At 42.4% G+C, this 26,278-nt stretch overlaps 1 protein-coding gene across 7 annotated transcripts in view; it reads left to right on the plus strand.

Annotated features, from left to right (window-relative positions):
• Nucleotides 1–26,278, plus strand: part of LOC126457087 (uncharacterized) — a 763,934-nt gene that overhangs the window by 637,942 nt on the left and 99,714 nt on the right. For all 7 annotated transcript variants that reach the window (XM_050093111.1, XM_050093110.1, XM_050093106.1 and 4 more), the window contains one exon: nucleotides 24,991–25,129. In XM_050093111.1, coding sequence (XP_049949068.1) covers nucleotides 24,991–25,129 — 139 coding nt within the window. The remainder of the gene's footprint in view (nucleotides 1–24,990; nucleotides 25,130–26,278) is intronic.

Consider the following 26,278-nt stretch of genomic DNA (forward strand, 5'->3'; position numbering starts at 1 on the left):
GTTATCTTAACAACACCATCCCATAATCTTGGTTGGAAGGGGTGGACAGTAAGTTCTTGTTCATTGCTGTTGACCTCCCATGTCATCAGACCTCACACTTTACGAATTTTTTCTGTGAGTGTTCATGAAAGACGGAGTCTTTGCCCTATCTGTGGCAGCTACTCTTCAAGAGCTGAGAAATCGAATTGCCGAAGCTATCGATTCAATAAACAGCGACATGTGGATTCGTGTGTGGGTTGAAATGGAATACCGTTTCGATGTTTTACTAGCAACGCATGCATGGTACTCATGTTAAGTGTAGTGTCAGCGCGAACTTAAAACTTTGAACCTTCCCCTATTCAGTGATAAGCACAAAGCGGCTCTGACTTTCACAGTTTGTACAAAACAATTGAAATTGGCTGTTTCTTTATGAATCACCCTATACTGTTAGTATTTAAGGAATCGCGCTGCGGCATCAGAGTACGCGAAGTTTGGTTCACAATATGTAGTCGAGATCCGTGAATACTAAGCGCAAAGAAACTGAAATTCGCAATGTTTATTAAAGCTCAGCTCCTGCTGTCGTCAGCAGCTACGGTGTCACTACGTAACTTTTCCAGGAGATGGGAGGAAAGAGTGTGCTTCACTTAACGTCGCGGTTAGTATCCGCAGTCTGTTTTGTTGCATCAACACGCGGCTACAATCTTAATCTGTACATATTTCCATTTGTCCGTCTGGGCTCACAGCTACATTCCCCTGCACAATATTTTTCCGCAACTGAGCCACGCGTCCTGGAAGGTCTTGCGAACGAAGATATTCGTTTTAGTCGAACCAGGATAATCTGGGACCTTCAGCCCAAGGTTGCAATAGACATCCGACAACCTACAATTACAAATGATGTAACTCTTATATTTGAACAAGCAAAGAACCGAACAATTGCAACGCTTTCTCAAGAAAGCTACGTCAATACAGAAAATCCATCCTCAGTCATATGCCAAATGCGCACAAAAACACCGAGAACACTAAGGGACTCACCTTAGTTGATGCTGAAGAGGATGTCAAGATCCACATATACGATGCATCGGTGGCCGACATAACTGGTTTACGTAGACTATCTACAGAACGACATAAAAACGATGAATTCCAGAAGGTACAACACAAATAACAACCATTAAATGAATGCTAGAAGTACCTGTAACTGTGATGTCCTCTCTCCAGCAGCATCTGTTGACTGACTAGAGAAACATTCAAAATAGAACATCCAAAGATCTGTGTTAGCGAATACTCAAAGAAGTCGGTCGACATCAAAACTGACAGTGTAAGAGTATCTCACAGCCGATATCAGAAATCGAAAACAAAACCACGTACAAGGAATATCGTAACTGAAATATTTCGATAAGAGAATGAAACTAAATAACGGGTTATAGTCAAACAATTGATAGAAAGTAGTAAGTGGAAATTCGTAATGGTTTACATGATAACCATGAAGGTTAGTACATCGAGATTATAGACTGTCTGTACAGTTTTAATAACCATATGTACTGTTTACAATGTCAAAGTAATTCTAACATTCATGGCACAAACTATGGTCAATGTGCATAATAAATTACCAAAACAGTCAAAGAATAGTTTGTTCTTCGACTCAGTTTGTTCGCTCAGCAAACGATTAGGTTCTGTATGGGAATGGATGTAACTTTGCAGATCTTCTATGAAGTCCATTATACCTCCTTTATTTATGAAGCGTAAAATTTTTAGATTCTCGTACATACGACAGTATGTTTCGTTGTTTTTAAATGTTCTTTGAACGTCGAGTATTTAATAGTACGCAGGGAAGTATGTTCTCTACATCTTTCTCTGAAATTTCTATCAGTTTGGCGTATGTAAATGGATTCACTATCAGCTCAGGTTACTTTGCATAGCCTGATTTCTGTAACGGATCGAACTGTTCTACTGGAAGTGCTAGCAACTATGATAACGTGTTGTGACTTCTGGATGCTACATTAACATTAACTTTACGTAAAGTATGTTCCATATCATTAGACAGTGGGCCAATGTGCCTCAAACTGGTAAAAATGTTTTGTCTCTTTCTACATCGCTCTAAAAAAATCTCGTGTAGTAAATTAGAACTCTTGTTGATCTTCTTTGAATACAATTGGTCAATTAATTCAGGCTGAATCCCATTATTGAACAATACATCCTTTAAAACATGTTTTTCCCATTCTCTTTCATCAACTTCTAATGGAATCTTTGTCAGTCTACTGACTGAACTGTAAGAAAAAGAAGTTTTATATCTGTCACGATGAGCGGAATGACATGGGATAATCGCGTCTGTATCTGTTAGCTTCCTGTTGTGGTTTCCATTTTTATTCATCAACATAATATCCAAAAAATTAATATTCTTGTTTACTTTACTTTTATATGGAAACTGTGTATTGGGATGTAGAGTGTTGAACACCTCAAAAATTCTATTTAACTCCTCATTCTCCTCATTAAGTAATAACAGCGTATCATCAATATATCGATAATAGTACATAATTAAACCACTTAACTCCTGCTGCTGTGTAAAAAAAAATTCTTCCAATTGATTGATAAAAATATTAGCTTTGTGATCCTGACAGATAACGCCCATTGCTAATCCATCATGCTGCTTGAGAAACCCCCCTTTAAAGGAGCAGTAATTATATGACAGAACTAGTTCTAACAATTTTAAAAAATCGTCAATCTCACCTATAGACATGCGTCTGTATTTAATAAAATTCAGTCTTACAAGAGAAATGGCTCCATTTAGAGAAATGTTTGTGTACAAATTTACAATGTCTAGCGACATCCATATGTAATTATCAGATATCTGATAATGTGAGCCGGCCGGAGAGGCCGAGCGGTTCTAGGCGCTACAGTCTGGAACCGCGCGACCGCTACGATCGCAGGTTCGAATCCTGCCTCGGGCATGGATGTGGTGATGTCCTTAGGTTAGTTAGGTTTAATTGGTTCTAAGTTCTACGGGACTAATGACCTCAGATGTTAAGTCCCATAGTGCTTAGACCCATTTGAACCATTTTTGATAATGTGAAAGATAATGTTTTTCTTCTTGATGGGAAATAAAAACGAGACGTGCATTAAACCGTTGAGCGCTAAACCAATAATCAGCGAGACAATCTAAAGGCAGAGCAGTCAGAAAAAGTGCTGCAACCGCTGCGGTGAACGGTAGCTGCTTAGCCGCTGGATGTTTTAAATAAACAACCCAACCTGTCCGGGAATCAAATCAGGAACACTGCCTCTTGCGGTCAGTGCTCTTACCGACTGATTGTGAGCTATCCAATTATGACTCACGACTCGCTTTCACAGCTTCACTTCCGCGAGCAACTTGCCTCCTGACAACCCACAGCTATGGCTAAATCATATCTCCGTAGAACCTCCAAGGTAGTCGGGAGAATTTCTGTGAAATTGGGAACCTAGGGGAGAGATACTGGCGCAAATGTATCTTTTAACTTAAAGAGTCTAGCGAAAAACCCTTGGTGGGACCGAAAACAACAGGTAGTTAATGTCTGTTGAGTTGTCGAGAACTCGCTTACAATAGAAGACTGTTGCTTAACGAGTCTTGGGAGAATCCCAGAAAGTTTAGAGGGTTTTAAATCTGACTTAATACCAACAGATAGCTAGAAGGTTGGAAATGGCTTCCGCTAAGCAGGTATGGGGAGGGCCTACGGACAATGAGTAGATTATCGCGAGCGAGGGGTTTTACCGGCAGGGCGATTACAGGCGGCCACAGGACGGCCACAGTGGACCGCAGGTAGCTGGACCCTAAAGTATACGTCCAGCTGACGGCAGACGTACTACACACTTTAATAACACGAAATTAGCACAGGTAAATGCAAGAGCATCAAGTCAATCAACAGAGTGCAAAACATCGTATAAAAACTGCCATAAACATATTTACAATTAAACCATTCATTCCATCTTCTTATGCTTACACTTACTGACTGATAAACAAGTTTATGATTTGCAATAAACCATAAGTCCGGTAATGTCATTGCATAGTAGCCATCATCGCGATTAACAACGAATATTACATTGTTGTTAAATATTCTATTATATTAAGTCCACACACCGACAGAGAAAAGTAGCAACACCAAAAAATAATTAATTTAGAGTAATGAAATTTCAGGAATACATTTGTCTAGGTAACATGATTACCATTGCAAGTTCGCAGATTACTGTAAGCGCGAGATAAGTCATTGCACATGTGAAATGCTGATACATTGATAACTGGTGTAACGGCCAGAATGTTGACCGCAAGCATGTAAACCCCCATGCATTATGTTGTAGAGATGACGGATGTCAGTTTGAGCGATGGAGTTCCATGCCAGTTGCACTTGGTCGGTCAATACAGGGACGTTTAATACTGTTTGTGGATGTCGCTGGAGGTGTCGTCCGATGATGCCTCATATGTGTTCGAGTGGAGACAGATCTGGCGATCTAGCAGGCCGAGGAAAAATGTTGACACCCTGGACAGCATGTTGGGTTACAACAGCGGTAGATTGGCGATCGTTATCCTCTCTGGCATGCTGTTCGTGAATGGCGGCACAATAGGCCGAATCACCAGACTGACGTAGAGATTTGTTGTCAGTGTACGTGGGGTAGCTACAAGAGTGCTCCTGCTGTTATACGAAATCTCACCCAGACTCCAGGTGTATGTCCAGTGTCTAGCACGAAGACAGGTTGCTTGCAGACTCTGAACTGGCCTCCTTATAACCAACACACGGCCATCGCTGGCACCGAGGCAGAACGAACTTTCACCAGAAAACACAGCAGACCTCCATCCTGCCCTCCAATGAGCTCTCGCTTGACACCACTGAAGTCGCAAATGGCGGTGCTTTGAGAACAGTGGAACGCACCCTAACAGTTTTTTGAGTCACCGTGGTGCCAGCTGCCGCTCAGATTGCTGCTGCAGTTACAGTACGATGCGTCAGAGCCTTATGCCGAACACGATGGCTTTCCCTTTTGGTGGTGCCATCTGGCTGTCCGAAACGTGGTCTTCTTGCTTACGACCGTATGTTCTCGTGAACAGCACTGCTGGCAGCAATGTACAGTGGCTACATTCCTGCGAAGTCGTTCTGCAATATCGCAGAAGGAACATCCAGCTTCTCGTAGCCCTGTTACACGACTTCGTACAAACTCAGAGAGGTGTTGACAATGGATCTTTGTTGAACATTGCTACGTACCGGTGAAAATAGTGTAATGAATGAGAAAAGTTAAGATCGGAATTGATTATCCCGGACGAGACAAACCATTTCCGAGGTACAGGGAAAGGAGATGATGAAGACCGATATTGGGCAATGTGTGCCTCAGATTAGATACGAGTATTTGGCTCACTGTTGTCGTAGAGGTTGAGCCACACACGTCGGCTTTAACGCCCTGCAGTAACTTGACTGCGCAACATACGTCGGTTGATAGTGACCTTGCAGCCTAATTTACCAGGCATTGGCTAATCAGTGCGAATAATAAATAACATGAAGTGCAACTGTTTGCGGCCGGCCGCGGTGGTCTAGCGGTTCAGGCGGTCAGTCCGGAACCGAGCGACTGCTACGGTCGCAGGTTCGAATCCTGCCTCGGGCATGGATGTGTGTGATGTCCTTAGGTTAGTTAGGTTTCAGTAGTTCTAAGTTCTAGGGGACTGATGACCACAGATGTTAAGTCCCATAGTGCTCAGAGCCATTTGAACCATTTTTTTTGCAACTGTTTGCGTTAAATAAAATAAATATCATGTGATGTCACAATTAAATGATGCAGTCGAGCTAGAAGATACTATGTAAAATAATTGGTTTATTCATTCAGTAGCTCTCTGAAATAATTAAAAATGGTGGTCCTACATAAATTATTTAAATAATAAAATAAATCCCACAGTGAAGCTTGAAATGAGGCATTCAAATCAAAATGTATCACATTCCACAATACTAACTTTTCATTGAGCTCAACTCTACAACACGTCCCAACTGCTGAATTATGACGAAGTCCCACATCACACGAATATTTTCAGAGTCCCGACAGTTATTAAAGTATCTAATGCGACCGCAGGCCGCCCAAGTTAAAACGACATTTGATAACTGTTCTTACAACTACCGAACGTAACTGGCTCTTCGCTCGTGTAACGTGAGCTACCCTTTTCACATCGTCCGCTGGCTATCAACTGGCCTCGTAACTTAATATTAGATTGATTATCGCTGTGTAGCGTTCATGGCCGGTAATTAGAATGCAGTTCTACGGCCTGATACAATTCCCAACTGATTTCCTTGCATTCAAAAGCCAACTTCCATATTATTAGAGATATCACAGATATCAACGTTTCAATAGAACTGTTGTGACTGCTTTGTGATTTGGATGTACTCAGATCATTAAATTTACTACAAGAGATGTCTATAACATTCAATTTTTTCATTAGAGAAGAGGGAGAAAAGCGAAAATTAAGACAAATGCCTTCTGCGCCCTACAGCCAAACGACCCTTCCCACCTGCCTATCTCTCATCGGCGCTAAGCTTTCGGTGCATTACGCTCAAAAGAAAGCATTTTTGATGAAAACATTAACATATAATATTTATAACATATTAGGTGCATGACACTGAATAGAAAGATGTTTATGAAATCTGTTTGTAGTCATGTACATATGTCGTGAAATGAGTGAACGACAATCCCAGAATTAGGTCATCACTTCGAGTTGTCTGGAGGGCCATCTACTACGCAGATACATTCATTTGTTTCTTCCTTTCTGACTCGATGTAATCTGGAGGCACACGGTCCGTGGATCATCAGAAAGTGGTCGGTCCTTTTGAACAGTTCAGCCTTTGTCTGGTGTTCGGAAAGAAGCTGGGGATTCGTCTTCGTTTTTCGGAGGATGGATATACAGAGTGTTTCACAATTCCTGTTGCAGGTTTCTAGGTGTCGATTTAGTAGATACGTTTTCATAAGGAACCCATGACTGGAAACGTACCGCTTGGATGTAAAATAAGTTTGAAGATCGGATCATTTTCAAATCTCTGCTTCACTGTACGCATACAGCGGAGACAGTGAGCTATGACCTGTGTGCACTGCAGGAGCTGCTTAACATGACGGCCCCCGTCGTGAAGCTGCGACGTACGTTTACACACATACACGGTCCACAAACCCCGGAGCGCGTCTCTGGAGCACCAGAGTTGGCGCTCTTAGTTGATAACGTACCAGTTTCTCGCAGTCATGTTGCAGTCGGACGAAAATGGCTGTGACTGAAACTTCCTGGCAGATTAAAACTGTGTGCCGGACCGAGACTCGAACTCGGGACCTTTTCCTTTCGCGGGCAAGTGCTCTACCAACTGAGCTACCCGAGCACGACTCACGCCCCGTCCTCACAGCTTCACTTCTGCCAGTACCTCGTCTCCTACCTTCCAAACCTGAATCTATGAGGACGGGGCGTGAGTCGTGCTCGGGTGGCTCGGTTGGTAGAGCACTTGCCGGCGAAACGCCAAGGTCCCGAGTTCGAGTCTCGGTCCGGCACACAGTTTTAATCTGCCAGCAAGTTTCATATCAGCGCACAATCGGCTGCAGAGTGAAATTGTCATTCTGGATTGATGTGATTGACTGAGGCGATCAAAATCAGGTTCTCGATACAGCCGTTATGCAGCTCTGCCATTTTGTAGCGTGCCATGAAGCGGTAGATTTGAAACTGATCCGATCTTCAAACTTATTTTATATCCAAACGGTACACTTCCGGACGTGAGTTCCTTACTAAAACTTTCTTTACCAAGTACCCTCCGTAACCCCAAGTTTGCAACAGGAATTGTGAAACACCTAGTATAATCGAAAATCAACATCAGGTATTAACAAAGTGCGATTATGACCTTTTTTTTAAGAACAGTTATTGAATCGGAGGATAGCTTAATGCAGGCGCGTACACTGAGGTGACAGGAGTCAGCTGGCAGCTGTGGCCGATCGGTTCTATGCGCTTCACTCCGGAACCGCGCTGCTGCTACGGTCGCAGGTTCGCATCCTGCCTCGGTCATGGATGTGTGTGATGTCCTTAGGTTAGTTATGTTCAAGTAGTTCTAAGTCTAGGGGACTGATGACCTCAGATGTTAAGTCCCATAGTGCTTAGACCCATTTGAACCATTTGGCAGAAGTCATGGGATACAGCAGATATGCAGATGGTGGTAGTATCTCCTACACAAGGTATAATGTGGCAGTGCATCTTTATAGCTGTCATTTGTACTCAGATAATTTACGTCAAAAGGTTTCCGACGTGATTATGGCCGCACGAGGGGAATTATGACTTGGACAGCGGAATGGTCGTTGGAGCCAGACGCATGGGACATTCCATTTCGGAAATCGCAGGGAAATTCAATATTCCGATATCCACAATGTCAAGAACGTGCCAAGGATACCAAATTTCAGGCATTACCTGTCACAATGGATAACGCAGTGGCCGACGGCCTTCACTTAACGAACTAGAGCGGCGGCGTTTGCGTAGAGTTGTCAGTACTGACACACAAGCAGCACTGCGTTATGTTAGACGTACGACGAACGTACCCGTTAGGACAGTGCGGCGAAATCTGGCGTTAATGGATTGTGCTAGCAGACGACCGACGCGTGTACTTTTGTCAACAGCACGACACTGCCTGCAGATCCTCTCCTGGGCTCGTGACCATATCGGTTGGACCCCAGACGTCTGTAAACCCGTGGCCTGGTCAGATGTGTCCTGATTTCAGTTGGTAAGAGCTGATGGTAGGGTTCGATTATGGCGCAGACTCCACGAAGCCACGGACCCAAGTTGTCAACAAGGGTCTTTTGAAGTTTGTGGTGGCTCCATAATGGTGTGGTGTGTTTACAAGGAATGGACTGGGTCCTCTGGTCCAGTTGAGCCGATCAATGCCTGGAAATGGTTATATTCGGCTACATGGACACCATTTGCAGCCAATCATGTACTTCATGTTCCCAAACAACGATGGAATTTTTACTGATGCCAGAGCGCCATGTCACCTGGCCGCAACTTTTCGCGGTTGGTTTGAAGAACATTCTGGACAGCTCGAGAGAATGATTTGGGTACCCAGATCGCCCGACTTGAATCCCATCGAACATTTATGTGACATAATCGAGAGGTCAGTTCGTACACAAAATCCTGCACCAGCAATACTTTCGCAATTATGGACGGTTATAGAGGTAGAACGGCTCAATATTTCTGTAGAGAGCTTCCAACGACTTGAGCCTATGTCACATAGACGTCGAGCTGCTGCACTACGGTGGGCAAAGGGAGGTTCGACACGATATGAGGAGGCATTGTATGTAATCCATTCATTAGCTCTTACTGTCTTGGGTTAATGACGAGAGAAATGGGAAGTGACCTCGAGCATGACACGTGCAGACAGCATAGGCCAAGACAAAAGCACTTCCTGATGCTGTCACTAACAAGGTGGCATGGTTGGTCACCACCTGCATCAACAGCATCAGCATCGGGCTGTAGGAGGCTGTTTGTGTTGACAGTCACCTGTGTGTCATGGCAATTGTGATAGTCAAAATCATGCCCGTAGTTCCTGTACTACACGGGTAGATTTTTGAGTGTAACAATAACAGTCAAACGAAAATAAAATTCAGCTAATTTACTGTTTCCCAAAATACTCACCTTCAAAATGTATACACTTTGCATGCGTTCCCAATTCCGAAAATATTTTTTTCAATCTGGTGTCGGTATGCCTATGTCAAAAACATCAAAAAAAGTTTTGCATCACCACGGTTCCCAGAACTCCTGAAGATAGACGTTGACTGTGGATATTGTATCACAGACACAGTCCCTTTGACTGTTCAGAGATGTCACTAAACCCGCCCAAAGATGTAAACAACCATGCATGAGCAGCGCCTATTAGACGGAGGTGGTTCGACAGCCGAAAAGTTCCAGTAATTCCACCAGGAACGAGGTACACGGTTCGTGTTGTCTGTAGTTCAACCATGCCTCGATGTCAATACCGCGGTTCGATCACGTCTGCATTGTTACTTTAGCCAGAAAGGTCTCTCAACAAGGGAAGTGTCCAGGCGTCTCGGAGTGAACCAAAGCGATGTTGTTCGGACATGGAGGACATACAGAGAGACAGGAACTGTGGATGACATGCCTCGCACAGGCCGCCCAAGGGATGATACTGCAGTGGATGACCACTACCTACGGATTATGGCTCGGAGGAATCCTGACAGCAACGCGACCATGTTGAATAATGCTTTTCGTGAAGCCACAGGACATCGTGTTAGGACTCAAAATTTGCGCAAAAGGCTGCATGATGCGCAACTTCACTCCCGACGTCCATGGCGAGGTCTATCTTTGCAACCACGACACTATGCAGCGCGGTACGGATGGGCCCAACAGCATGCCGAGTGGAGTGCTCAGAATTGGCATCATGTTCTCTTCACCGATGAGTGTCGCATATGCCTTCAACCAGACAATCGTCGGAGACGTATTTGGAGGCAACCCGGTCAGGCTGGACACTAGACACACTGTTCGCCCAGTGCAGCGAGGTGGAGGTTCCCTGCTGTTTTGGGGTAGCATTACGTGGCGCTGACGTACGACGCTGGTATTCATGGAAGGCACAGTAACGGCTGTACGATAAGTGAATACCGTCCTCCGACCGATAGTGAAACCATATCGTCAGCATATTGGCGAGGCATTCGTCTTCATGGACGACAATTCGCGTTCGCATCGTGCACATCTTGTGAACGACTTCCTTCAGGATAACGACATCGCTCGACTAGAGTGGCCAACATGTAATCCAGACTTGAAACCTATCGAAAACGAACATACCTGGGATAGATTGAAAAGGGCTGTTTATGGACGATGTGACCCACAAACCACTCTGAGGGATCTACGCCGTATCGCCGTTGAGGAGGGCGACATCCTGACCAACAGTGCCTTGATGAACTTGTAGATAGCATGCCACGACGAATACAGGTATGCATCAATGCAAGAGGATGTGCTATTGGGTATCAGAGTTACCGATGTATACAACAGTCTGGGCCACCAACTCTGAAGGTCTCAGTTTATGGTGGTAGAACATACAATGTGTGGTTTCCATGAGCAATAAAAAGGGCGGAAACGATGTTTGTGTTGATCTCTATTCCAATTTTCTGTACAGGTTCCATAATTCTTGGAACCGAGGTGATGCAAAACTTTTTTTGATGTGTGTAGAAGTATTGAACAGCTTCTCGATGTGATGAAAATCGTTGTGCTCGCAATTTTTGTTTCACATAAGGGATGAAAATGAAGTTTATTGGTGGCAAACAGGTGAATACGGCAACAAGACATTATGAAAATGTTTTTCAGAGACAGGTATCAGTGGTAAATAGTTGCTGACTTGCTTAAATAACTTAATGAAGCAACATGCTTCGAGGCAAAAACTTGATATTCAGGCTGCAATGACAGTACAAAAACTTTTAACAAAAGAGCAAGTAGATATTAAAGTTGTCCTTTACAATTTTGGTATGTCCTGTGGTCATTTTTATTAATATGAAATACATGTCTCCTTGTGGTATGTTCAGTTACGTCCATTGCTGTGGCTTCTTGGATCTTCTGAAGCATTAGTTATAAACTTGCAAAGGACATTCAAAACACGTCATCAGACTTTACTGCGACAGTAGCGTTGATTATGACGACGCGTTTTAAGTGTCCTTTGCAAGTTTATAATCAGTAGTTTACAAGACCCAAGAAGCCACAGCAGTGAACGTATCTGAACATCTCATAGAAATACAGCTACTTCGTATGAACAAGATGACCACAGCACATGCCAAGACTGTAAAGAACAACTTTAATATTTATTCGTTCTTTTGTTAAATGTTTTTGTATTCCTATTGCAGCCAGAAGATGAGGTTTGTGCTTCGAAAAGTGTTGCTGTATTAAATACCGTAATTTAAGTATATGAACGATGATTTGTGACTGGCAACTGTCTCTGAGAATCTTTTCATATTTCTGAAACAAACACGATAGTTTTAACACTCAATACGGCTCTAAAATGAAGTCTTAATTCGAGGTTTTTCTTGTTCAAATAATCAACTGCTTCACATGCTGTGTCATTGTTGGCATTCTCATGATGAAGAATGATTGGAACGTCTTCGGTTGTGTTTCCTGATTTAGAAAATGACTTGTGGCAAACAAATTATTTTATACCGTTCAGCATTAACTATTCCTCGACGTTCAAACCAATGGTCGCAACTTGTCTAGTGCAACATAAGGAACGTGTGATTATTTACTTGGAAGTGCTTCGCGAAGAACCACATCTGTTGATTTCAGTTCATCATGGAACGCTCAAACAGTTGATCGGTGCTTAGTTTACGGTTCATACAAAAATGTAAAAGTTCCGTCTCCTGTTACTATGTTGTACATCGATTTCACATTTTCTCTGTTAATTTTCTTTTTTTTTTTAGCTTTTACTTACATCATTCGATAAAAATCTAGTTTTCGGTTTCGGTCAAAATGCATGTATTCCATCGCGAAAGTAGCTTTATCAAGGCAGTACTCTATATCCATATGGATGCCTCTGTCTCATGATAATTTATATACTGACCGTCTTCAATCATATTTCGCAGTGCATTGATGTTTTTTGGAACAACGACCGATTTTGGCCGACATCGCGAAATTCATAACGACGGAAGCACGACCGTGGTGAGATTATGCAAACCAATTATTAATAGTCTGTTCTGAAGTTGGCTTATTAACAGATGTTGAACGAAGCGATTCGAGCCATTGTTGTTGGGTTAGAATTTTAAAAAATCCTAAAATATTGGCAACGAAAATCTCCAAACGAAATTTACATTTCTTCATTATGCTTTTTTCTTTTAAAAAACACTGTAAACAAAGTAACTTACCAATTTCTGAGTTCCAATTGATGTAACAATAAGAGATGATGAATTTTAAAGCTATAGTTGTTTCACAATTCCTTAGCGTTTTCTGTTGATTGTTTCTAAAATCTTAGAAGGTTGGAAGGGGTTGTAATGGCTCCACCACCGCTGTTACCGGGTCAATACGTATTTACTTTGTTTCGCTCGATTAGCACGTGTAGCACTTCAGAATAGATCGAAACTGGCCAATCGTCCGAAGCGAAATAACGTATTATCTTTGCAACAGCCGAGGCGGAACCATTACAATGTTCTTCAACAAATTCATGGCTGGGGTACGACACGTGTAGAAAATTAACTTGTGTCCCTCCTATTATGTTTCGAAATGGACGCTGACATACACCACTTAACTGTCAACCGCTCGTGCTATCACAGGCCCATAAACAGTTGCGACCCGTTGGTTACAAACGTCTGGGATGAGGTCACTCAGAAGATTAGGAAAGATTAGGATTTAACGTCCCTTCGACATCGAGGTGAGATTACTCGGCACTTTGCTACGGGGGAACCTGTTTCACATTGATACAATGTGTCACTTAGTCTTCCAGAAACTCATAAAGTACTTCTGTAATTTAAGGCCACGCTTAACAAGTTTTCCTGTTTCTTTCTAAGCTCTCATGCTGTTAACTTTATGTCGAATAGTACCGTGAATTTATGCAACCATTACCCATAGGTAACCGTACGCCTTTTTTTTTTTTATTTTTAAAACAATAGAGTCCTGGTGCCTCAGTAATTTTTCCATCTATCTGTTTTAGAATTTTCTTACAACACTACACGTATGTGATTCAAATATGTCCATAAATTTTCGCAACACTAGATTACCATCACGTCGATGTTTGGGAGAGAGGATACGAGCATTTGCTTCCATTTATACCGTATGGGTCAATAAGAAAGAACAGATTCCAACCGTTTATTAAAGACGAAATATAAGAGATAGAAACACATTGCGTATGTCATTGGATAGAGGGAGGTTGAAAGTTTTGGCACAACTGCGCTGTTGTTTGTAGCAACATGGCGAGCACACCACAAGAGAAATCCTTTTGTGCGTCGGAATTTGCTCGAAGTCGGTACATTGCTCAAGTGCAACGTGCATTCCGCACTCCACACAATAACATGATATATATGGGAAACAGAAACTATGCCAGATAATTGGAAAATTGGAATAATAATCCTCATTTATAAGAAAGGGAACAGAACAGCATGTGAAAACTATAGAGGTATAACACTTCTAAGCACAACTTATAAGATCTTCACAAGTATATTACACGAAAGGATACTGAAGTGTGCAGAAGGCATACTAGGGGAATATCAGTGTGGCTTTCGACCAGACAGAGGAACAACTGATCAATGAATATGATATAGATCTGCATTTCCTATTCATCGATTTCAAACAAGCCTTTGACAGCATAAATCAGCAAGAACTGTACAAAGTACTGAAAGAAGTTGGTATATGTGCTAAACTAATAAGACTAATCAGAATGACAATAACAAAGACAAGTGCAAAAGTAAAGGTCCTTAGCAGAACAAGTGAAAGCTTTGACTTTAATAAAGGCGTGAAGCTAGGTGATAGTCTCTCCACTGTCCTATTCAATATAGCCCTGCATAGTGTAGTAAATAAAATCAACAAAAGAGGCGCCATATTTATGAAAACTAGCCAGATATGTGCATACGCTGATGACATTGCTATAGTAGGAAGAAATACCAATACACTCCTATTAACATATCGGGCAATGGAAACAGAAGCCTTAAAAATTGGCCTCATAGTAAATGAAAACTAAACAAATTATGTGATAATGTCACAATCTGAGGCTAGAAGAACCCCTAAAAACGTAAACATCAATGGGAAATGCTTCAAAGGAGTGTCCTCTTTTAACTATTTGGGAGCCCTAATAACAAATGATAACAGTATTGGAAAGGCTGTAAGGGAAAGAATACAAGCAGGAAGCAGGAAGCAGAGCTTACTTTGCAAATATGCAACTTTTCAAAAATAGCCTTGTTACAAGAAAAACTAAACTGGTAATGTATAATTCCCTAGTCCGCCAGTTATCACATACGGGTCAGATGTATGGACGTTGATAGAACGTGATAAAAATGCACTAAAAACTATTGAGCGGAAAACAATACGCAAAATCTATGGGCCAATAAGGGAGGAAGAAGGCTGGAGAACACGCTACAATGCCTAATTACAAGAGTTAATACAAGGCAGGGACATAGTGAAATTTGTCAAATCACGATGGCTAGAACACTTGAAGATAATGGCAGGGGATAGAATTCCAAAGAAAATGATGAAATGTGTGATCCATCATCTAGGCGAAAAGGGAGACCTCGAAGAAGATGGATCGACGAGGTAATAATGGATATCACCAGTATGGGAGTCCGGGGATGGAAAAGAGCAGCAAATAACCGAGAAGTGTGCAGGAAGATTGTTGAAGAAGCCAAGGCTCACCAAGGGCTGTAGCGCTACTGAATAAGAGAAGAACGTGCATTCCGCAGTCGATTCAGCAAGAAGCCACCTCTTCACATCAAATTTACGACTGGCATACAATAGTTTTGGAAGTTGGTCGCACCTGCAAAGGGAAAAGCAATGGTCGTCCGCGCATGCCTTTTGGAGAAATCGATCGTATCCGAGATGCACTCATACGGAGTCCTCGGAGGTCCACAAGACGGGCACATCTCCAAAAATGATGTGGCGTGTTTTGAAACGACTCCTGCATGTGAAGCCTTACAAGTTGCAGTTACTGCAGCAGCTGCGCCCCGACGGATATGGCAGAAGACATTTTTCTGAAGGACTCATCTTTTCGAATGAATCGACGTTTCATCTATTGGATAAAGTAAATTGGCATAATGTAAGAATTTGGGAGTGACAAAATCGTCATCGAACATGAAAGAGGCTCACAGAAATTGTACCTTCCCTCTTTACGGAGGAAACTGTGACAGGAATGTCATACCTGGACATGCTGCAAAATTGGTTGTTTCCTCAGCTTATACCTGGACATACTGTAAAATTGTTGTCAATGTCAATTAAATTCACCAACAACGGAGTAACTTAAGATGTTATTTTATTTTATTTTGAAGACTACCAGTTTCAGTATTTCATAATGCCGTCTTCAGGCCCCACATGCAGCTCTCCAAGCGAACGAAAATGTGGAATGCGGTCACAAATCACTGGATGTCGTGAATTCAATCGTTTCACTCGTGTTTCATTCGAAGACTTGACGGCAACTGAATGAAGCACTAGTGAAACGACTGAATTAACGACATCCAGTGATTTATGGCCGTATATCACATTTTTGTTCGCTTGGAGAGGTGCTGATAGGGCCTGAAGATGGCATAATGAAATGCTGAAACTGGTAACCTTCAAAATAAAATAAAATAACATCTTAAGTTACTCCGCTGTTGGTGAATTTCATTGACATTGTCAATTACTTAACCAGACGATGTCCCCTGTCCATAATGGAGCAACAGAGACTGCTGCGAAATTGGTTGTTTGCTCAGCTTCGCTAAGATTTCATTTTTATGCATGACGGGGCGCCGCCACACTTTCACCTTGAGGTGCAGCTTTATCTTGACAACAACACCCCACAGTGCTGGACTGGAAGAGGTGGACAACAAGATCTTATTCATTGTTTTGACCTCCCTGGTTACCAAAGCTCACACCTTGCTATTTTTTCCGTGTGGGTACATAGAAGGCAGTCTTTGTCCAGCCTATGGCAGCTGTACATCAAGACCTAAGAAAGCTAATTGTTAAAGCTGACGCTTCGATGAACGGGGAGTTCGGTGTTTCTCGAGCAACGCATGATATTTGTGTTGAGTGGATGGGATAGTGTCTATCTATCCAGTGACATGCGCAATATGTTTCTATCTTTTCTAGTTTGTCTGTAATAAACAATAAAATTCTGTTTTTTTTCTTTTTGAATCACGCTGTACCATATCATCTGCGAGTATAGAAACGCCGTCCAGCACAAATAGGTAGTCTCCCCATCATTTCAAAAAATCAAAACCTAAAAACTATTACGGACAGAAAGTCGTGGTTTGCTGTAAAACGCTTAACATCTCTCAAAGGTTTTTTTCTCTTTGTCCTATGTTGCAGACTGCACTTGAAGTACATCTAAATGGCGACAGACCGGGAGAGTGTGAAGTGTCTTATCTGCTATGCACAACTGAAATTTATGACGGCGGTACTGCACAATTATCTACGGCCGTATGGGAGGGCACCACCGACAATAAAACAAGCATAATGAGGTGGTTCAAAAACTTTCCTCGAAGTGGAGGTCCCCCAGTATCTCCAACACGTGTTGACGGAGTGCAAGCTGCATTTCTACGCCGCTCCTAGAAGTCAGTTCGTCTTGTATCACGCGAACTGCAGAAAGTAAGATCAACTGTCTGTAAAGTGTCACGTAAGCGGTTACTCCTTTTTGCGTTCAAAGTGCAAGTGGTCCAAGAATTTTGTGTGACGCATTCACGATCCACGCTCTCTTGAATAGATGCTGACAATGATTGTCTGAACAAGTGTCTGTTATCAGATGAAGAAACGTTCCACATTAAGGGGCGCCGACTTATAAAACATATTGTGTGTGTGGGGGGGGGGGGGGGGCATACTGGGGGTCTTGCCCCGGGAAATTTTCTAAATTTGAGATGAAAAATAGTGAGTTTTAAAGTTTTTTAAAGCATTTTAGAGTCATATGATGAACATTAGAACCCCGAAAACTGGATTCTCGATAACTCGACACTCCGGGAAACTCGACAATCCTGACACTTTTTTTTTGCTTTGAAAAAAAAAAAAAGAAAAATAAATAAACAGGCTCGGTATTTTTGTAGAAAGCTAATTTAATTTACAGTAATAGTCATGTTTATAGGCTATTACAGAACAGTGAATATATAGCTCTGAAGAGACTGAAATTATATTTAAATAAATCATAAACTATCATAAAATCAATAAAACATAAAATATTGCTGTCGCACAGTAATAGCATTTTGATTAATAAGTGAAATAGCTAATTTAAGCTTTCTTTGAATAAGGCTCAGGGTTCATTAAATAAAACCAATATCTCAAAGTTAATGCTTTTAATACAGTTAATACAGTATGCCTAATACTGTCAGTCGAAAAGTACGTAAATAGCTGTTTTTAATTGGGTCTTACACCCTAAAAATAATATTTAAAAATAACTAATACAGTACTAAAGTAATATAGTACTATAGTAATATAGTACTAAACTAGTACTAATATTTTGAAACTGAAAATTTAACATTATGTATGTATTTAATATTCTATATTCTATAATTTAATATTCTATTTTATGAAGATTTTTAATATTGCTCTAAATACCATTATTAGGGCTAGAGTGTCTTTAGAACGATGCAAATGTCGAACGTCTGACTGAATTACTGAATATGAAGTCGTCGATGACTGGTTTGATATCCAATTCATCCAAAACATCTCGGTGGGCATGACGAACATCCAAGTTGTTCAATCGCTTCTGTCCCATTGTTGATCGGAGATATGACTTCAGACGCCTAAGGGCGCTAAATGACCGCTCTGTTGTTGCTGTCGTGACTGGAACTACTTGGAGAAGGTTAATGTACTTGACTACTTCACAAACATATCTCCAACTGCAGGTTCTTGTGTAAAGTACTTTATTATGTCACGCATGTTTTTAAGACCAGTTTCAGCACCTCATTAATGCCACCTTCAGGCCTCTATGCACTCTATGAATAGAGAATCAGATATATCGATGCATGCATAACTGGAGCCATCATTACCTGAATTCCAAGACTTTTTGTGGAGTCTCTACTTCAAAGACTTGACTTGAGTTGTTGTTAAGTCTTCGAAGTATATACTACACAAAAAATTCACGGAATCTAGGTACTGATGGCTCCGGATATACACGCATCGATGTATCTGATAATCTACACACTGAGTGCACAGGGGCCTGAAGGTGGCATTAAAGAGGTGCGGAAACTGGTGGCATAAATAAAATAACAACTTATGGAAACATTGGTTGTCTGGTGATTTTTCTTTTGTAAATGTGACCGGCCGATCTCCCTTATCCGCGATTGATCAGCAGACGTTCCCGGAGAGGTGGGGATAGGTCATGATGGCGCCATGGCGTGACCCCTGCACTCTCCCGATGTCACGCCATTAAACTTTTTTTTGTAGAATTACGTCACGGATTGAATGTACACAACACCAGTCAATGACATTTCTATCCTTCGCACACGAAACAGTGAAGCAATATGAATAGTTGATGCTGCAACGCTGATTCATCCTTGGACAGAACTCTAAAACCAACTTGATGTTCTACGAGCGACGAGTGGGGAAAAAAGCGAAATTCTAGCATAACAGGAAAAAAACCTTTGAGAGCTGCTAAACGTCTCATAGCAAAACTCGATGCTCCCTCTAATGCTTTGCAAGTTATGATTCTTTTTAAATGATAGCAGGTCTTTATGGCCACTGTATAAGAAATTATGTCCCCACCACCTCAGTGTCTGAGCGTTTAGCGTGTCTCACAGTCATGAAACAAACTTCATTTCCTGGTGGTCAGTGATTTTCCCCTTGGTGGTAGGATTCAAGCACCTTAGGTCAGTTGATGGGCTCCTTGAATTAGAAGGAGCGGCTGCAAGGTCTGGAAATCTGACAACTGCCAGACAAGACCGCTGACCCCATGCTCCTCTATACAGCGTCCAAATAAGGCCGTGTGGTAAGGATGACAAGGCGGTCTTGCGGAATCGTGTAGTACTCTGCTCCTGATCGCGAGATTAACACAAAAAATTATAATTTTGGTTATACAAGAGTTGAAAACAAATGAGTCGCCAGATCCGAATGAAATCCCCGTTTGGTTTTACAAACAGTACGCTACCTCACTGCCCCTTATTTAGCGTGGATTTATCGGAAATATCTTGGTCAGCCCAAAATTCCAAGCGACTGGAAAAAAGCACAGGTGACTCCTGTGTATGTGAAGTGTAGAAAAATAGACCTGAGAAATTACAGGCCAATATCAATAATATCGGTTTGCTTCAGAATTCTTGAACATATTCACAGTTGGAACATAATATATTTTCTTCAGACAGAGAAACTTATGCCCATGAAACAGCACAGTTTTAGAGATCATTTTCCGTTTTCTCACATGCGAACTATGGATGAAAAGCAACAAGCACATTCCATACCTCTAGATTTGTGGAATGCATTTGACACGGTGCCCCTTGCCCCTTCCCTCACTACAGACTGTTAAAGGAGGTGTGAGCATACGGAATAGGTTCCCAGATATGTGAGTGATTTAGGATACTACTATTGGTTAGTTAATTTAAAATATTATTTATTTATTTATTATTATAAATAAATATCCTTTATGTGTGCTTTTAATTAATGGATTTAGTTGGATTAGTTTAGTTCCTTATTTCCTTTTATTTTTATTATCCTAAAAACTTGGAAAATATAAATATTTCGTTTTAATTATCACAGGAGAGCAAGAGATGTTTTCCGCAGCGGCGATCTTGCAGAAATTCCTCGTCGTTATCTGCTCCACCCGAAATCTCTAATACCTTTACTCGCTACGCAGATCGTCCGGCGCAACTGTGTGCTATGTTGTTTGATGAATCTGGATGATAGGTCCAACAATTTAGCGAGTTAAAGTTTATTAATTCGGAGGTAATCTCTCGACGAATGCGGGTTCGCACTGTCGTTCCAAACTTCATCTCCGAGCGATCTACGTCTCGTACTTTTTGTACGGTGATAATTAACTAATTTTGGTATGGAGATATACACAGCTTTAATACTTGATGTTAGTTATTGGATTTTATTTTGTGCAAAAAACTATTTTGAACATTTACTATATACCGTAATGGCGTCTCACAACAATACACTCTCTCTCCTCCTCTCACACGTCCGATCTCTCAATTTCCGTCACCAAGAGACTATAAAACAAATCTTTGGTTCGGTAAGACACAGAGATGCGTTCGTAGCACTGAACGTCCGACTGTCGCAGTCAGTATATGCCGTTCACCACAATATCAGCTCGTCGCACCGAAGTTGAAGCATTGCATACATTGATACTAAGTGGACTGATGATACCTTAAATAAAAGAACCCAGTATGCTGTCGTCGATGGCGATTGTTCATCAGAGAAAGGGTATCGTCAAGGAGTGTTCCAGTGAAGTGTGGTAGGACCGCTGTTATTTTCTGTTAACATAAATGATCTGGTGGACAGGGTGGGCAGCAGTCTGCAGTTGTTTGCTGATGATGCTGTGGTCTACAGCAAGAGTTAGAAGTTAAGTGACAGTAGCAGGGTGTAAGATGAATTAGACAAAATTTCTAGTTGATATGTTGAATGGCACCTAGTTCTAAATGCGGAATTAGCCGAGCGGTCTAGGGCGCTGCAGTCATGAACTATGCGGTTGGTCCCGGCGGTGGTTCGAGTCCTCCCTCGGGCATGGGTGTGTGTGTTTGTCCTTAGGATAATTTACGTTAAGTAGTGTGTAATATTAGGGACTGATGACCTTAGCAGTTAAGTCCCATAAGATTTCACACACATTTGGACATTTTCTTTAAATGCGGAAAAATGTAAGTTAATGCGAATGAGTAAGAAACTGCGGTGGGGAAGACGAGTGGTCGATTCGGTTTATTGGGAGAATTCTAGGAAAGTGTGGTTCATCTCAGAGGAAACCACAGACAGGACGCTGGTGCGACCTATTCTTGAGTAGTGCTCGAGTTTTTGGGATCTGTAACAGCTCAGATTAAAGGAACGCATCGAAGCAATTCGAAGGCGACATGCCAGATTTGTTACCAGTAGGTTCGAACAACACGCAAGTGTTACGGAAATGCTTCGGATACTTAAATGGGAATCCTTAGAGAGAATGTGACGTCCTTTTCGAGGAACAATATTGAGAAAATTTAGAGAACCAGTATTTGAAGCTGGCTGTTGAACGATTATACTGTTGCCAACATAAATTTCGCTTAAGGATCACGGAAGTAAGATACGAGAAATTAGGACTCATACTGGGACATATAGAAAGACGTTTTTCCCTTAATCTATTTCCGAGTGAAGAGGAAAGTAAATGACTAGTAGTGGTACAGGGTATCTTCCGGCACACACCGTACGGTGGCTTGCGGATTATGTACGTAGATATAGCTGTGGATGTACATTACTGGCGTGGGTACCACATTTAAAACACACCAGAAAACGCTAAGTACTACCGATTTTATAATAAATTGACGTATTCATTACAGACAAAGTTGAACTATTGTTGCATTTCTGAACATAGCCTGATTGTGATAATGTGGTTGTGGCCTCAGTGACCTTTCGACCTATCTTCCGTTAGCAGTATGGCAGCACTCACCCCTCATGCAAAATACACTACTGGCCACAAGAATTGCAACACCATGAAGACTGCATGCAACAAGCCGCAAACTGGCATCAATTCCACTATAAAAGCTCGGATATGCAAATCATTAGCTTTCCAGCTGTTGTGTACATAGTTACGCGTAGTCAGCGCGTACACAACTTTCGCACTAGAGCGCGCCCCGCTAAGCACAACAGCGCAGGCGCAGCGATCGTCCGTCTCGGCACTACGAGATGGCGCTGCCATAGAGACGGACCAAATTCTGCATCCGCCGATCCGCATATTAATATGTAATGCAGCCAATGAGATTGCTGCTTATGTAGAACCTTATCTACCCGCGGATCACACTCGCGCAGTGATACACGAACGCGCGAGGTATTATAACGAGTGTACAGACCTCCGATTAGCCAGTCTGCATTTGTCTGCACCAGTCTGTACCAGTCTGCATTAGTCTGTACCAGTCTGTACGAGTTCTACATTTTTCTGTAGCAGTCTATAGTCAAGTTTCAGTCTACGACTAATAAGATTACCATATTCCTGTACATAGCCATGAAGATAAATGTATAGACATTTTTGTGAAGTATCAGAGATATATGTGAGAATAAGATTAACGTACCAATACCAAAGGAACTTCAGATTGTCTACATGTACGTCTACATGATTACTCTGCAATTCACATTTAAGTGCTTGGCAGAGGGTTCATCGAACCACAATCATACTATCTCTCTACCGTTCCACTCCGAACAGCGCGCGGGAAAAACTAACACCTAAACCTTTCTGTTCGAGCTCTGATTTCTCTTATTTTATTTTGATGGTCATTCCTACCTATGTAGGTTGGGCTCAACAAAATATTTTCGCATTCGGAAGAGAAAGTTGGTGACTGAAATTTCGTAAATAGATCTCGCCGCGACGAAAAACGTCTTTGCTTTAATGACTTCCATCCCAACTCGCGTATCATATCTGCCACACTCTCTCCCCTATTACGTGATAATACAAAACGAACTGCCCTTTTTTGCACCCTTTCAGTGACCTCCGTCAATCCCACCTGGTAAGGATCCCACACCACGCAGCAATATTCTAACAGAGGACGAACGGGTGTAGTGTAAACTGTCTCTCTAGTGGACTTGTTGCATCTTCTAAGTGTCCTGCCAATGAAACGCAACCTTTGGCTCGCCTTCCCCACAATATTATCTATGTGGTCTTTCCAACTGAAGTTGTTCATAATTTTAACACCTAGGTACTTAGTTGAATTGACAGCCTTGAGAATTGTACTATTTATCGAGTAATCGAATTCCAGCGGATTTCTTTTCGAACTCATGTGGATCACCTCACACTTTTCGTTATTTAGCGTCAACTGCCACCTGCCACACCATACAGCAATCTTTTCTAAATCGCTTTGCAACTGATACTGGTCTTCGGATGACCTTACTAGACGGTAAATTACAGCATCATCTGCGAACAACCTAAGAGAACTGCTCAGATTGTCACCCAGGTCATTTATATAGATCAGGAACAGCAGAGGTCCCAGGACGCTTCCCTGGGGAACACCTGATATCACTTCAGTTTTACTCGATGATTTGCTGTCTATTACTACGAACTGCGACCTTCCTGACAGGAAATCACGAATCCAGTCGCACAACTGAGACGATACCCTGTAGACCCGCAGCTTGATTAGAAGTCGCTTGTGAGGAACGGTGTCAAAAGCTTTCCGGAAATCTAGAAATACGGAATCAACTTGAGATCCCCTGTCGATAGCGGCCTTTATTTCGTGCGAATAAAGAGCTAGCTGCGTTGCACAAGAACGATGTTTTCTGAAGCCATACTGATTACGTATCAATTGATCGTTCCCTTCGAGGTGATTCATAATGTTTGAATACAGTATATGCTCCAAAACCCTACTGCAAACCGACGTCAATGATATAGGTCTGTAGTTTGATGGATTACTCCTACCACCCTTCTTAAACACTGGTACGACCTGCGCCATTTTGCAGTCTGTAGGTACAGATCTATCGGTGAGCGAGCGGTTGTATATGATTGCTAAGTAGGGAGCTATTGTATCAGCGTAATCTGAAAGGAACCTAATCGGTATACAATCTGGACCTGAAGACTTGCCCGTGTCAAGTGATTTGAGTTGCTTCGCAACCCATAAGGTATCTACTTCTAAGAAACTCACGCTAGCAGCTGTTCGTGTTTCAAATTCTGGAATATTCCATTCGTCTTCCCTGGTGAAGGAATTTCGGAAAACTGCGTTAAAAAAATCCGCTTTAGCGGCACAGTCGTCGGTAACAGTACCATCGGCACTGCGCAGCGAAGGTATTGACTGCGTCTTGCCGCTTGTGTACTTTACATACGACCAGAATTTCTTCGGATTTTCTGCCAAATTTCGAGACAATGTTTCGTTGTGGAACCTATCAATTGTAAATAGCATCGAGAACCAAATTAAGTAATTTTTATGATTGTTATTATGTTAATAAATGTGTGTGAAAATTAATCAAGTTCTGTTTAAAGTTGGTCACCGTCAATCTGCTACTCTAAGCGTGCAAGTGGCATTTCTATCGTCTGATCTAACGGCAGAAGATAAACACCCCACGATAAAACCACGAGACATATTGCTGACACTCGCCTACTTCGTTAGAGCGACAGGTCAAATAATCTCATGGTGTGTGTGTGCTGAAGGTCTTACAGTACGCACACCACACCAGCTTTTCACGCAAGGTGGGAGTAACGCCACATGCTACAGACTGGAAAATATGCGGCCCAACTGACAGTATCGCCGCTTGTGTTGCAGATGGGCCAGGCGGCGCCGGAACGCAAAGCGGGCGGCAAGCGCGCGCGCTGCTGGCTGTGGCTGGGGCTCGCGTTCACCGCCGCGCTGCTCTACCTGGCCAGCGTCGCGCCCACCGCCTACCACCGACACATCCTGCCAGGTCAGTCACACCGCCACCAGTGCCACACACGATGGTAGTGCTGTACGAACATCCGATGGTTTGGTGCTTACATTGTTTGCTGGTTAACATGGTTACATGGTTCAGTGGTAGCATGGTTACATGGTTCAGTAGTAACATGGTTCTGTGGTTCAGCAGTAACATGGTTATATGGTATGGTGGTAACGTATTTATGTGATCTGGTGGTAACATACGCTACTGGCCATTAAAATTGCTACACCAAGAAGAAATGCAGATGATAAACGGGTATTCATTGGACGAGTATATTACACTAGAACTGACATGTGATTACATTTTCACGCAATTTGGGTGCATAGATCCTGAGAAATCAGTACCCAGAACAACCACCTCTGGCCGTAATAACGGCCTTGATACGCCTGGGCATTGAGTCAAACAGAGCTCGGATGGCGTGTACAGGTACAGCTGTCCATGCAGCTTCAACACGATACCACAGTTCATCAAGAGTAGTGACTGGCGTATTGTGACGAGCCAGTTGCTCGGCCACCATTGACCAGACGTTTTCAATTGGTGAGAGATCTGAAGAATGTGCTGGCCAGGGCAGCAGTCGAACATTTTCTGTATCCAGAAAGGCCCGTACAGGACATGCAACATGTGGTCGTGCATTATCCTGCTGAAATGTAGGGTTTCGCAGGGATCGAATGAAGGCTAGAGCCACAGGGCGTACGCGCGACCGCCACGGTCGCAGGTTCGAATCCTGTCTCGGATATGGATGTGTGTGACGTCCTTAGGTTAGTTAGGTTTAAGTAGTTCTAAGTTCTAGGGGACTGATGACCACAGCAGTTAAGTCCCATAGTGCTCAGAGCCATTTGAATTATTTGAACAGGTCGTAACACATCTGAAATGTAATGTCCACTGTTCAAAGTGCCGTCAATGCGAACAAGAGGTGACCGAGACGTGTAACCAATGGCACCCCCTACCATCACGCCGGGTGATACGCCAGTATGGCGACGACGAATACACGCTTCCAATGTGCGTTCACCGCAATGTCGCCAAACACGGATGCGACCATCATGATGCTGTAAACAGAACCTCGATTCATCCGAAAAAATGACGTTTTGACATTCGTGCACCCATGTTCGTCGTTGAGTACACCATCGCAGGCGCTCCTGT

The sequence above is a fragment of the Schistocerca serialis genome, chromosome 2, assembly GCF_023864345.2.
Source record: "Schistocerca serialis cubense isolate TAMUIC-IGC-003099 chromosome 2, iqSchSeri2.2, whole genome shotgun sequence".
NCBI classification, from domain to species: Eukaryota; Metazoa; Arthropoda; class Insecta; order Orthoptera; family Acrididae; genus Schistocerca; species Schistocerca serialis.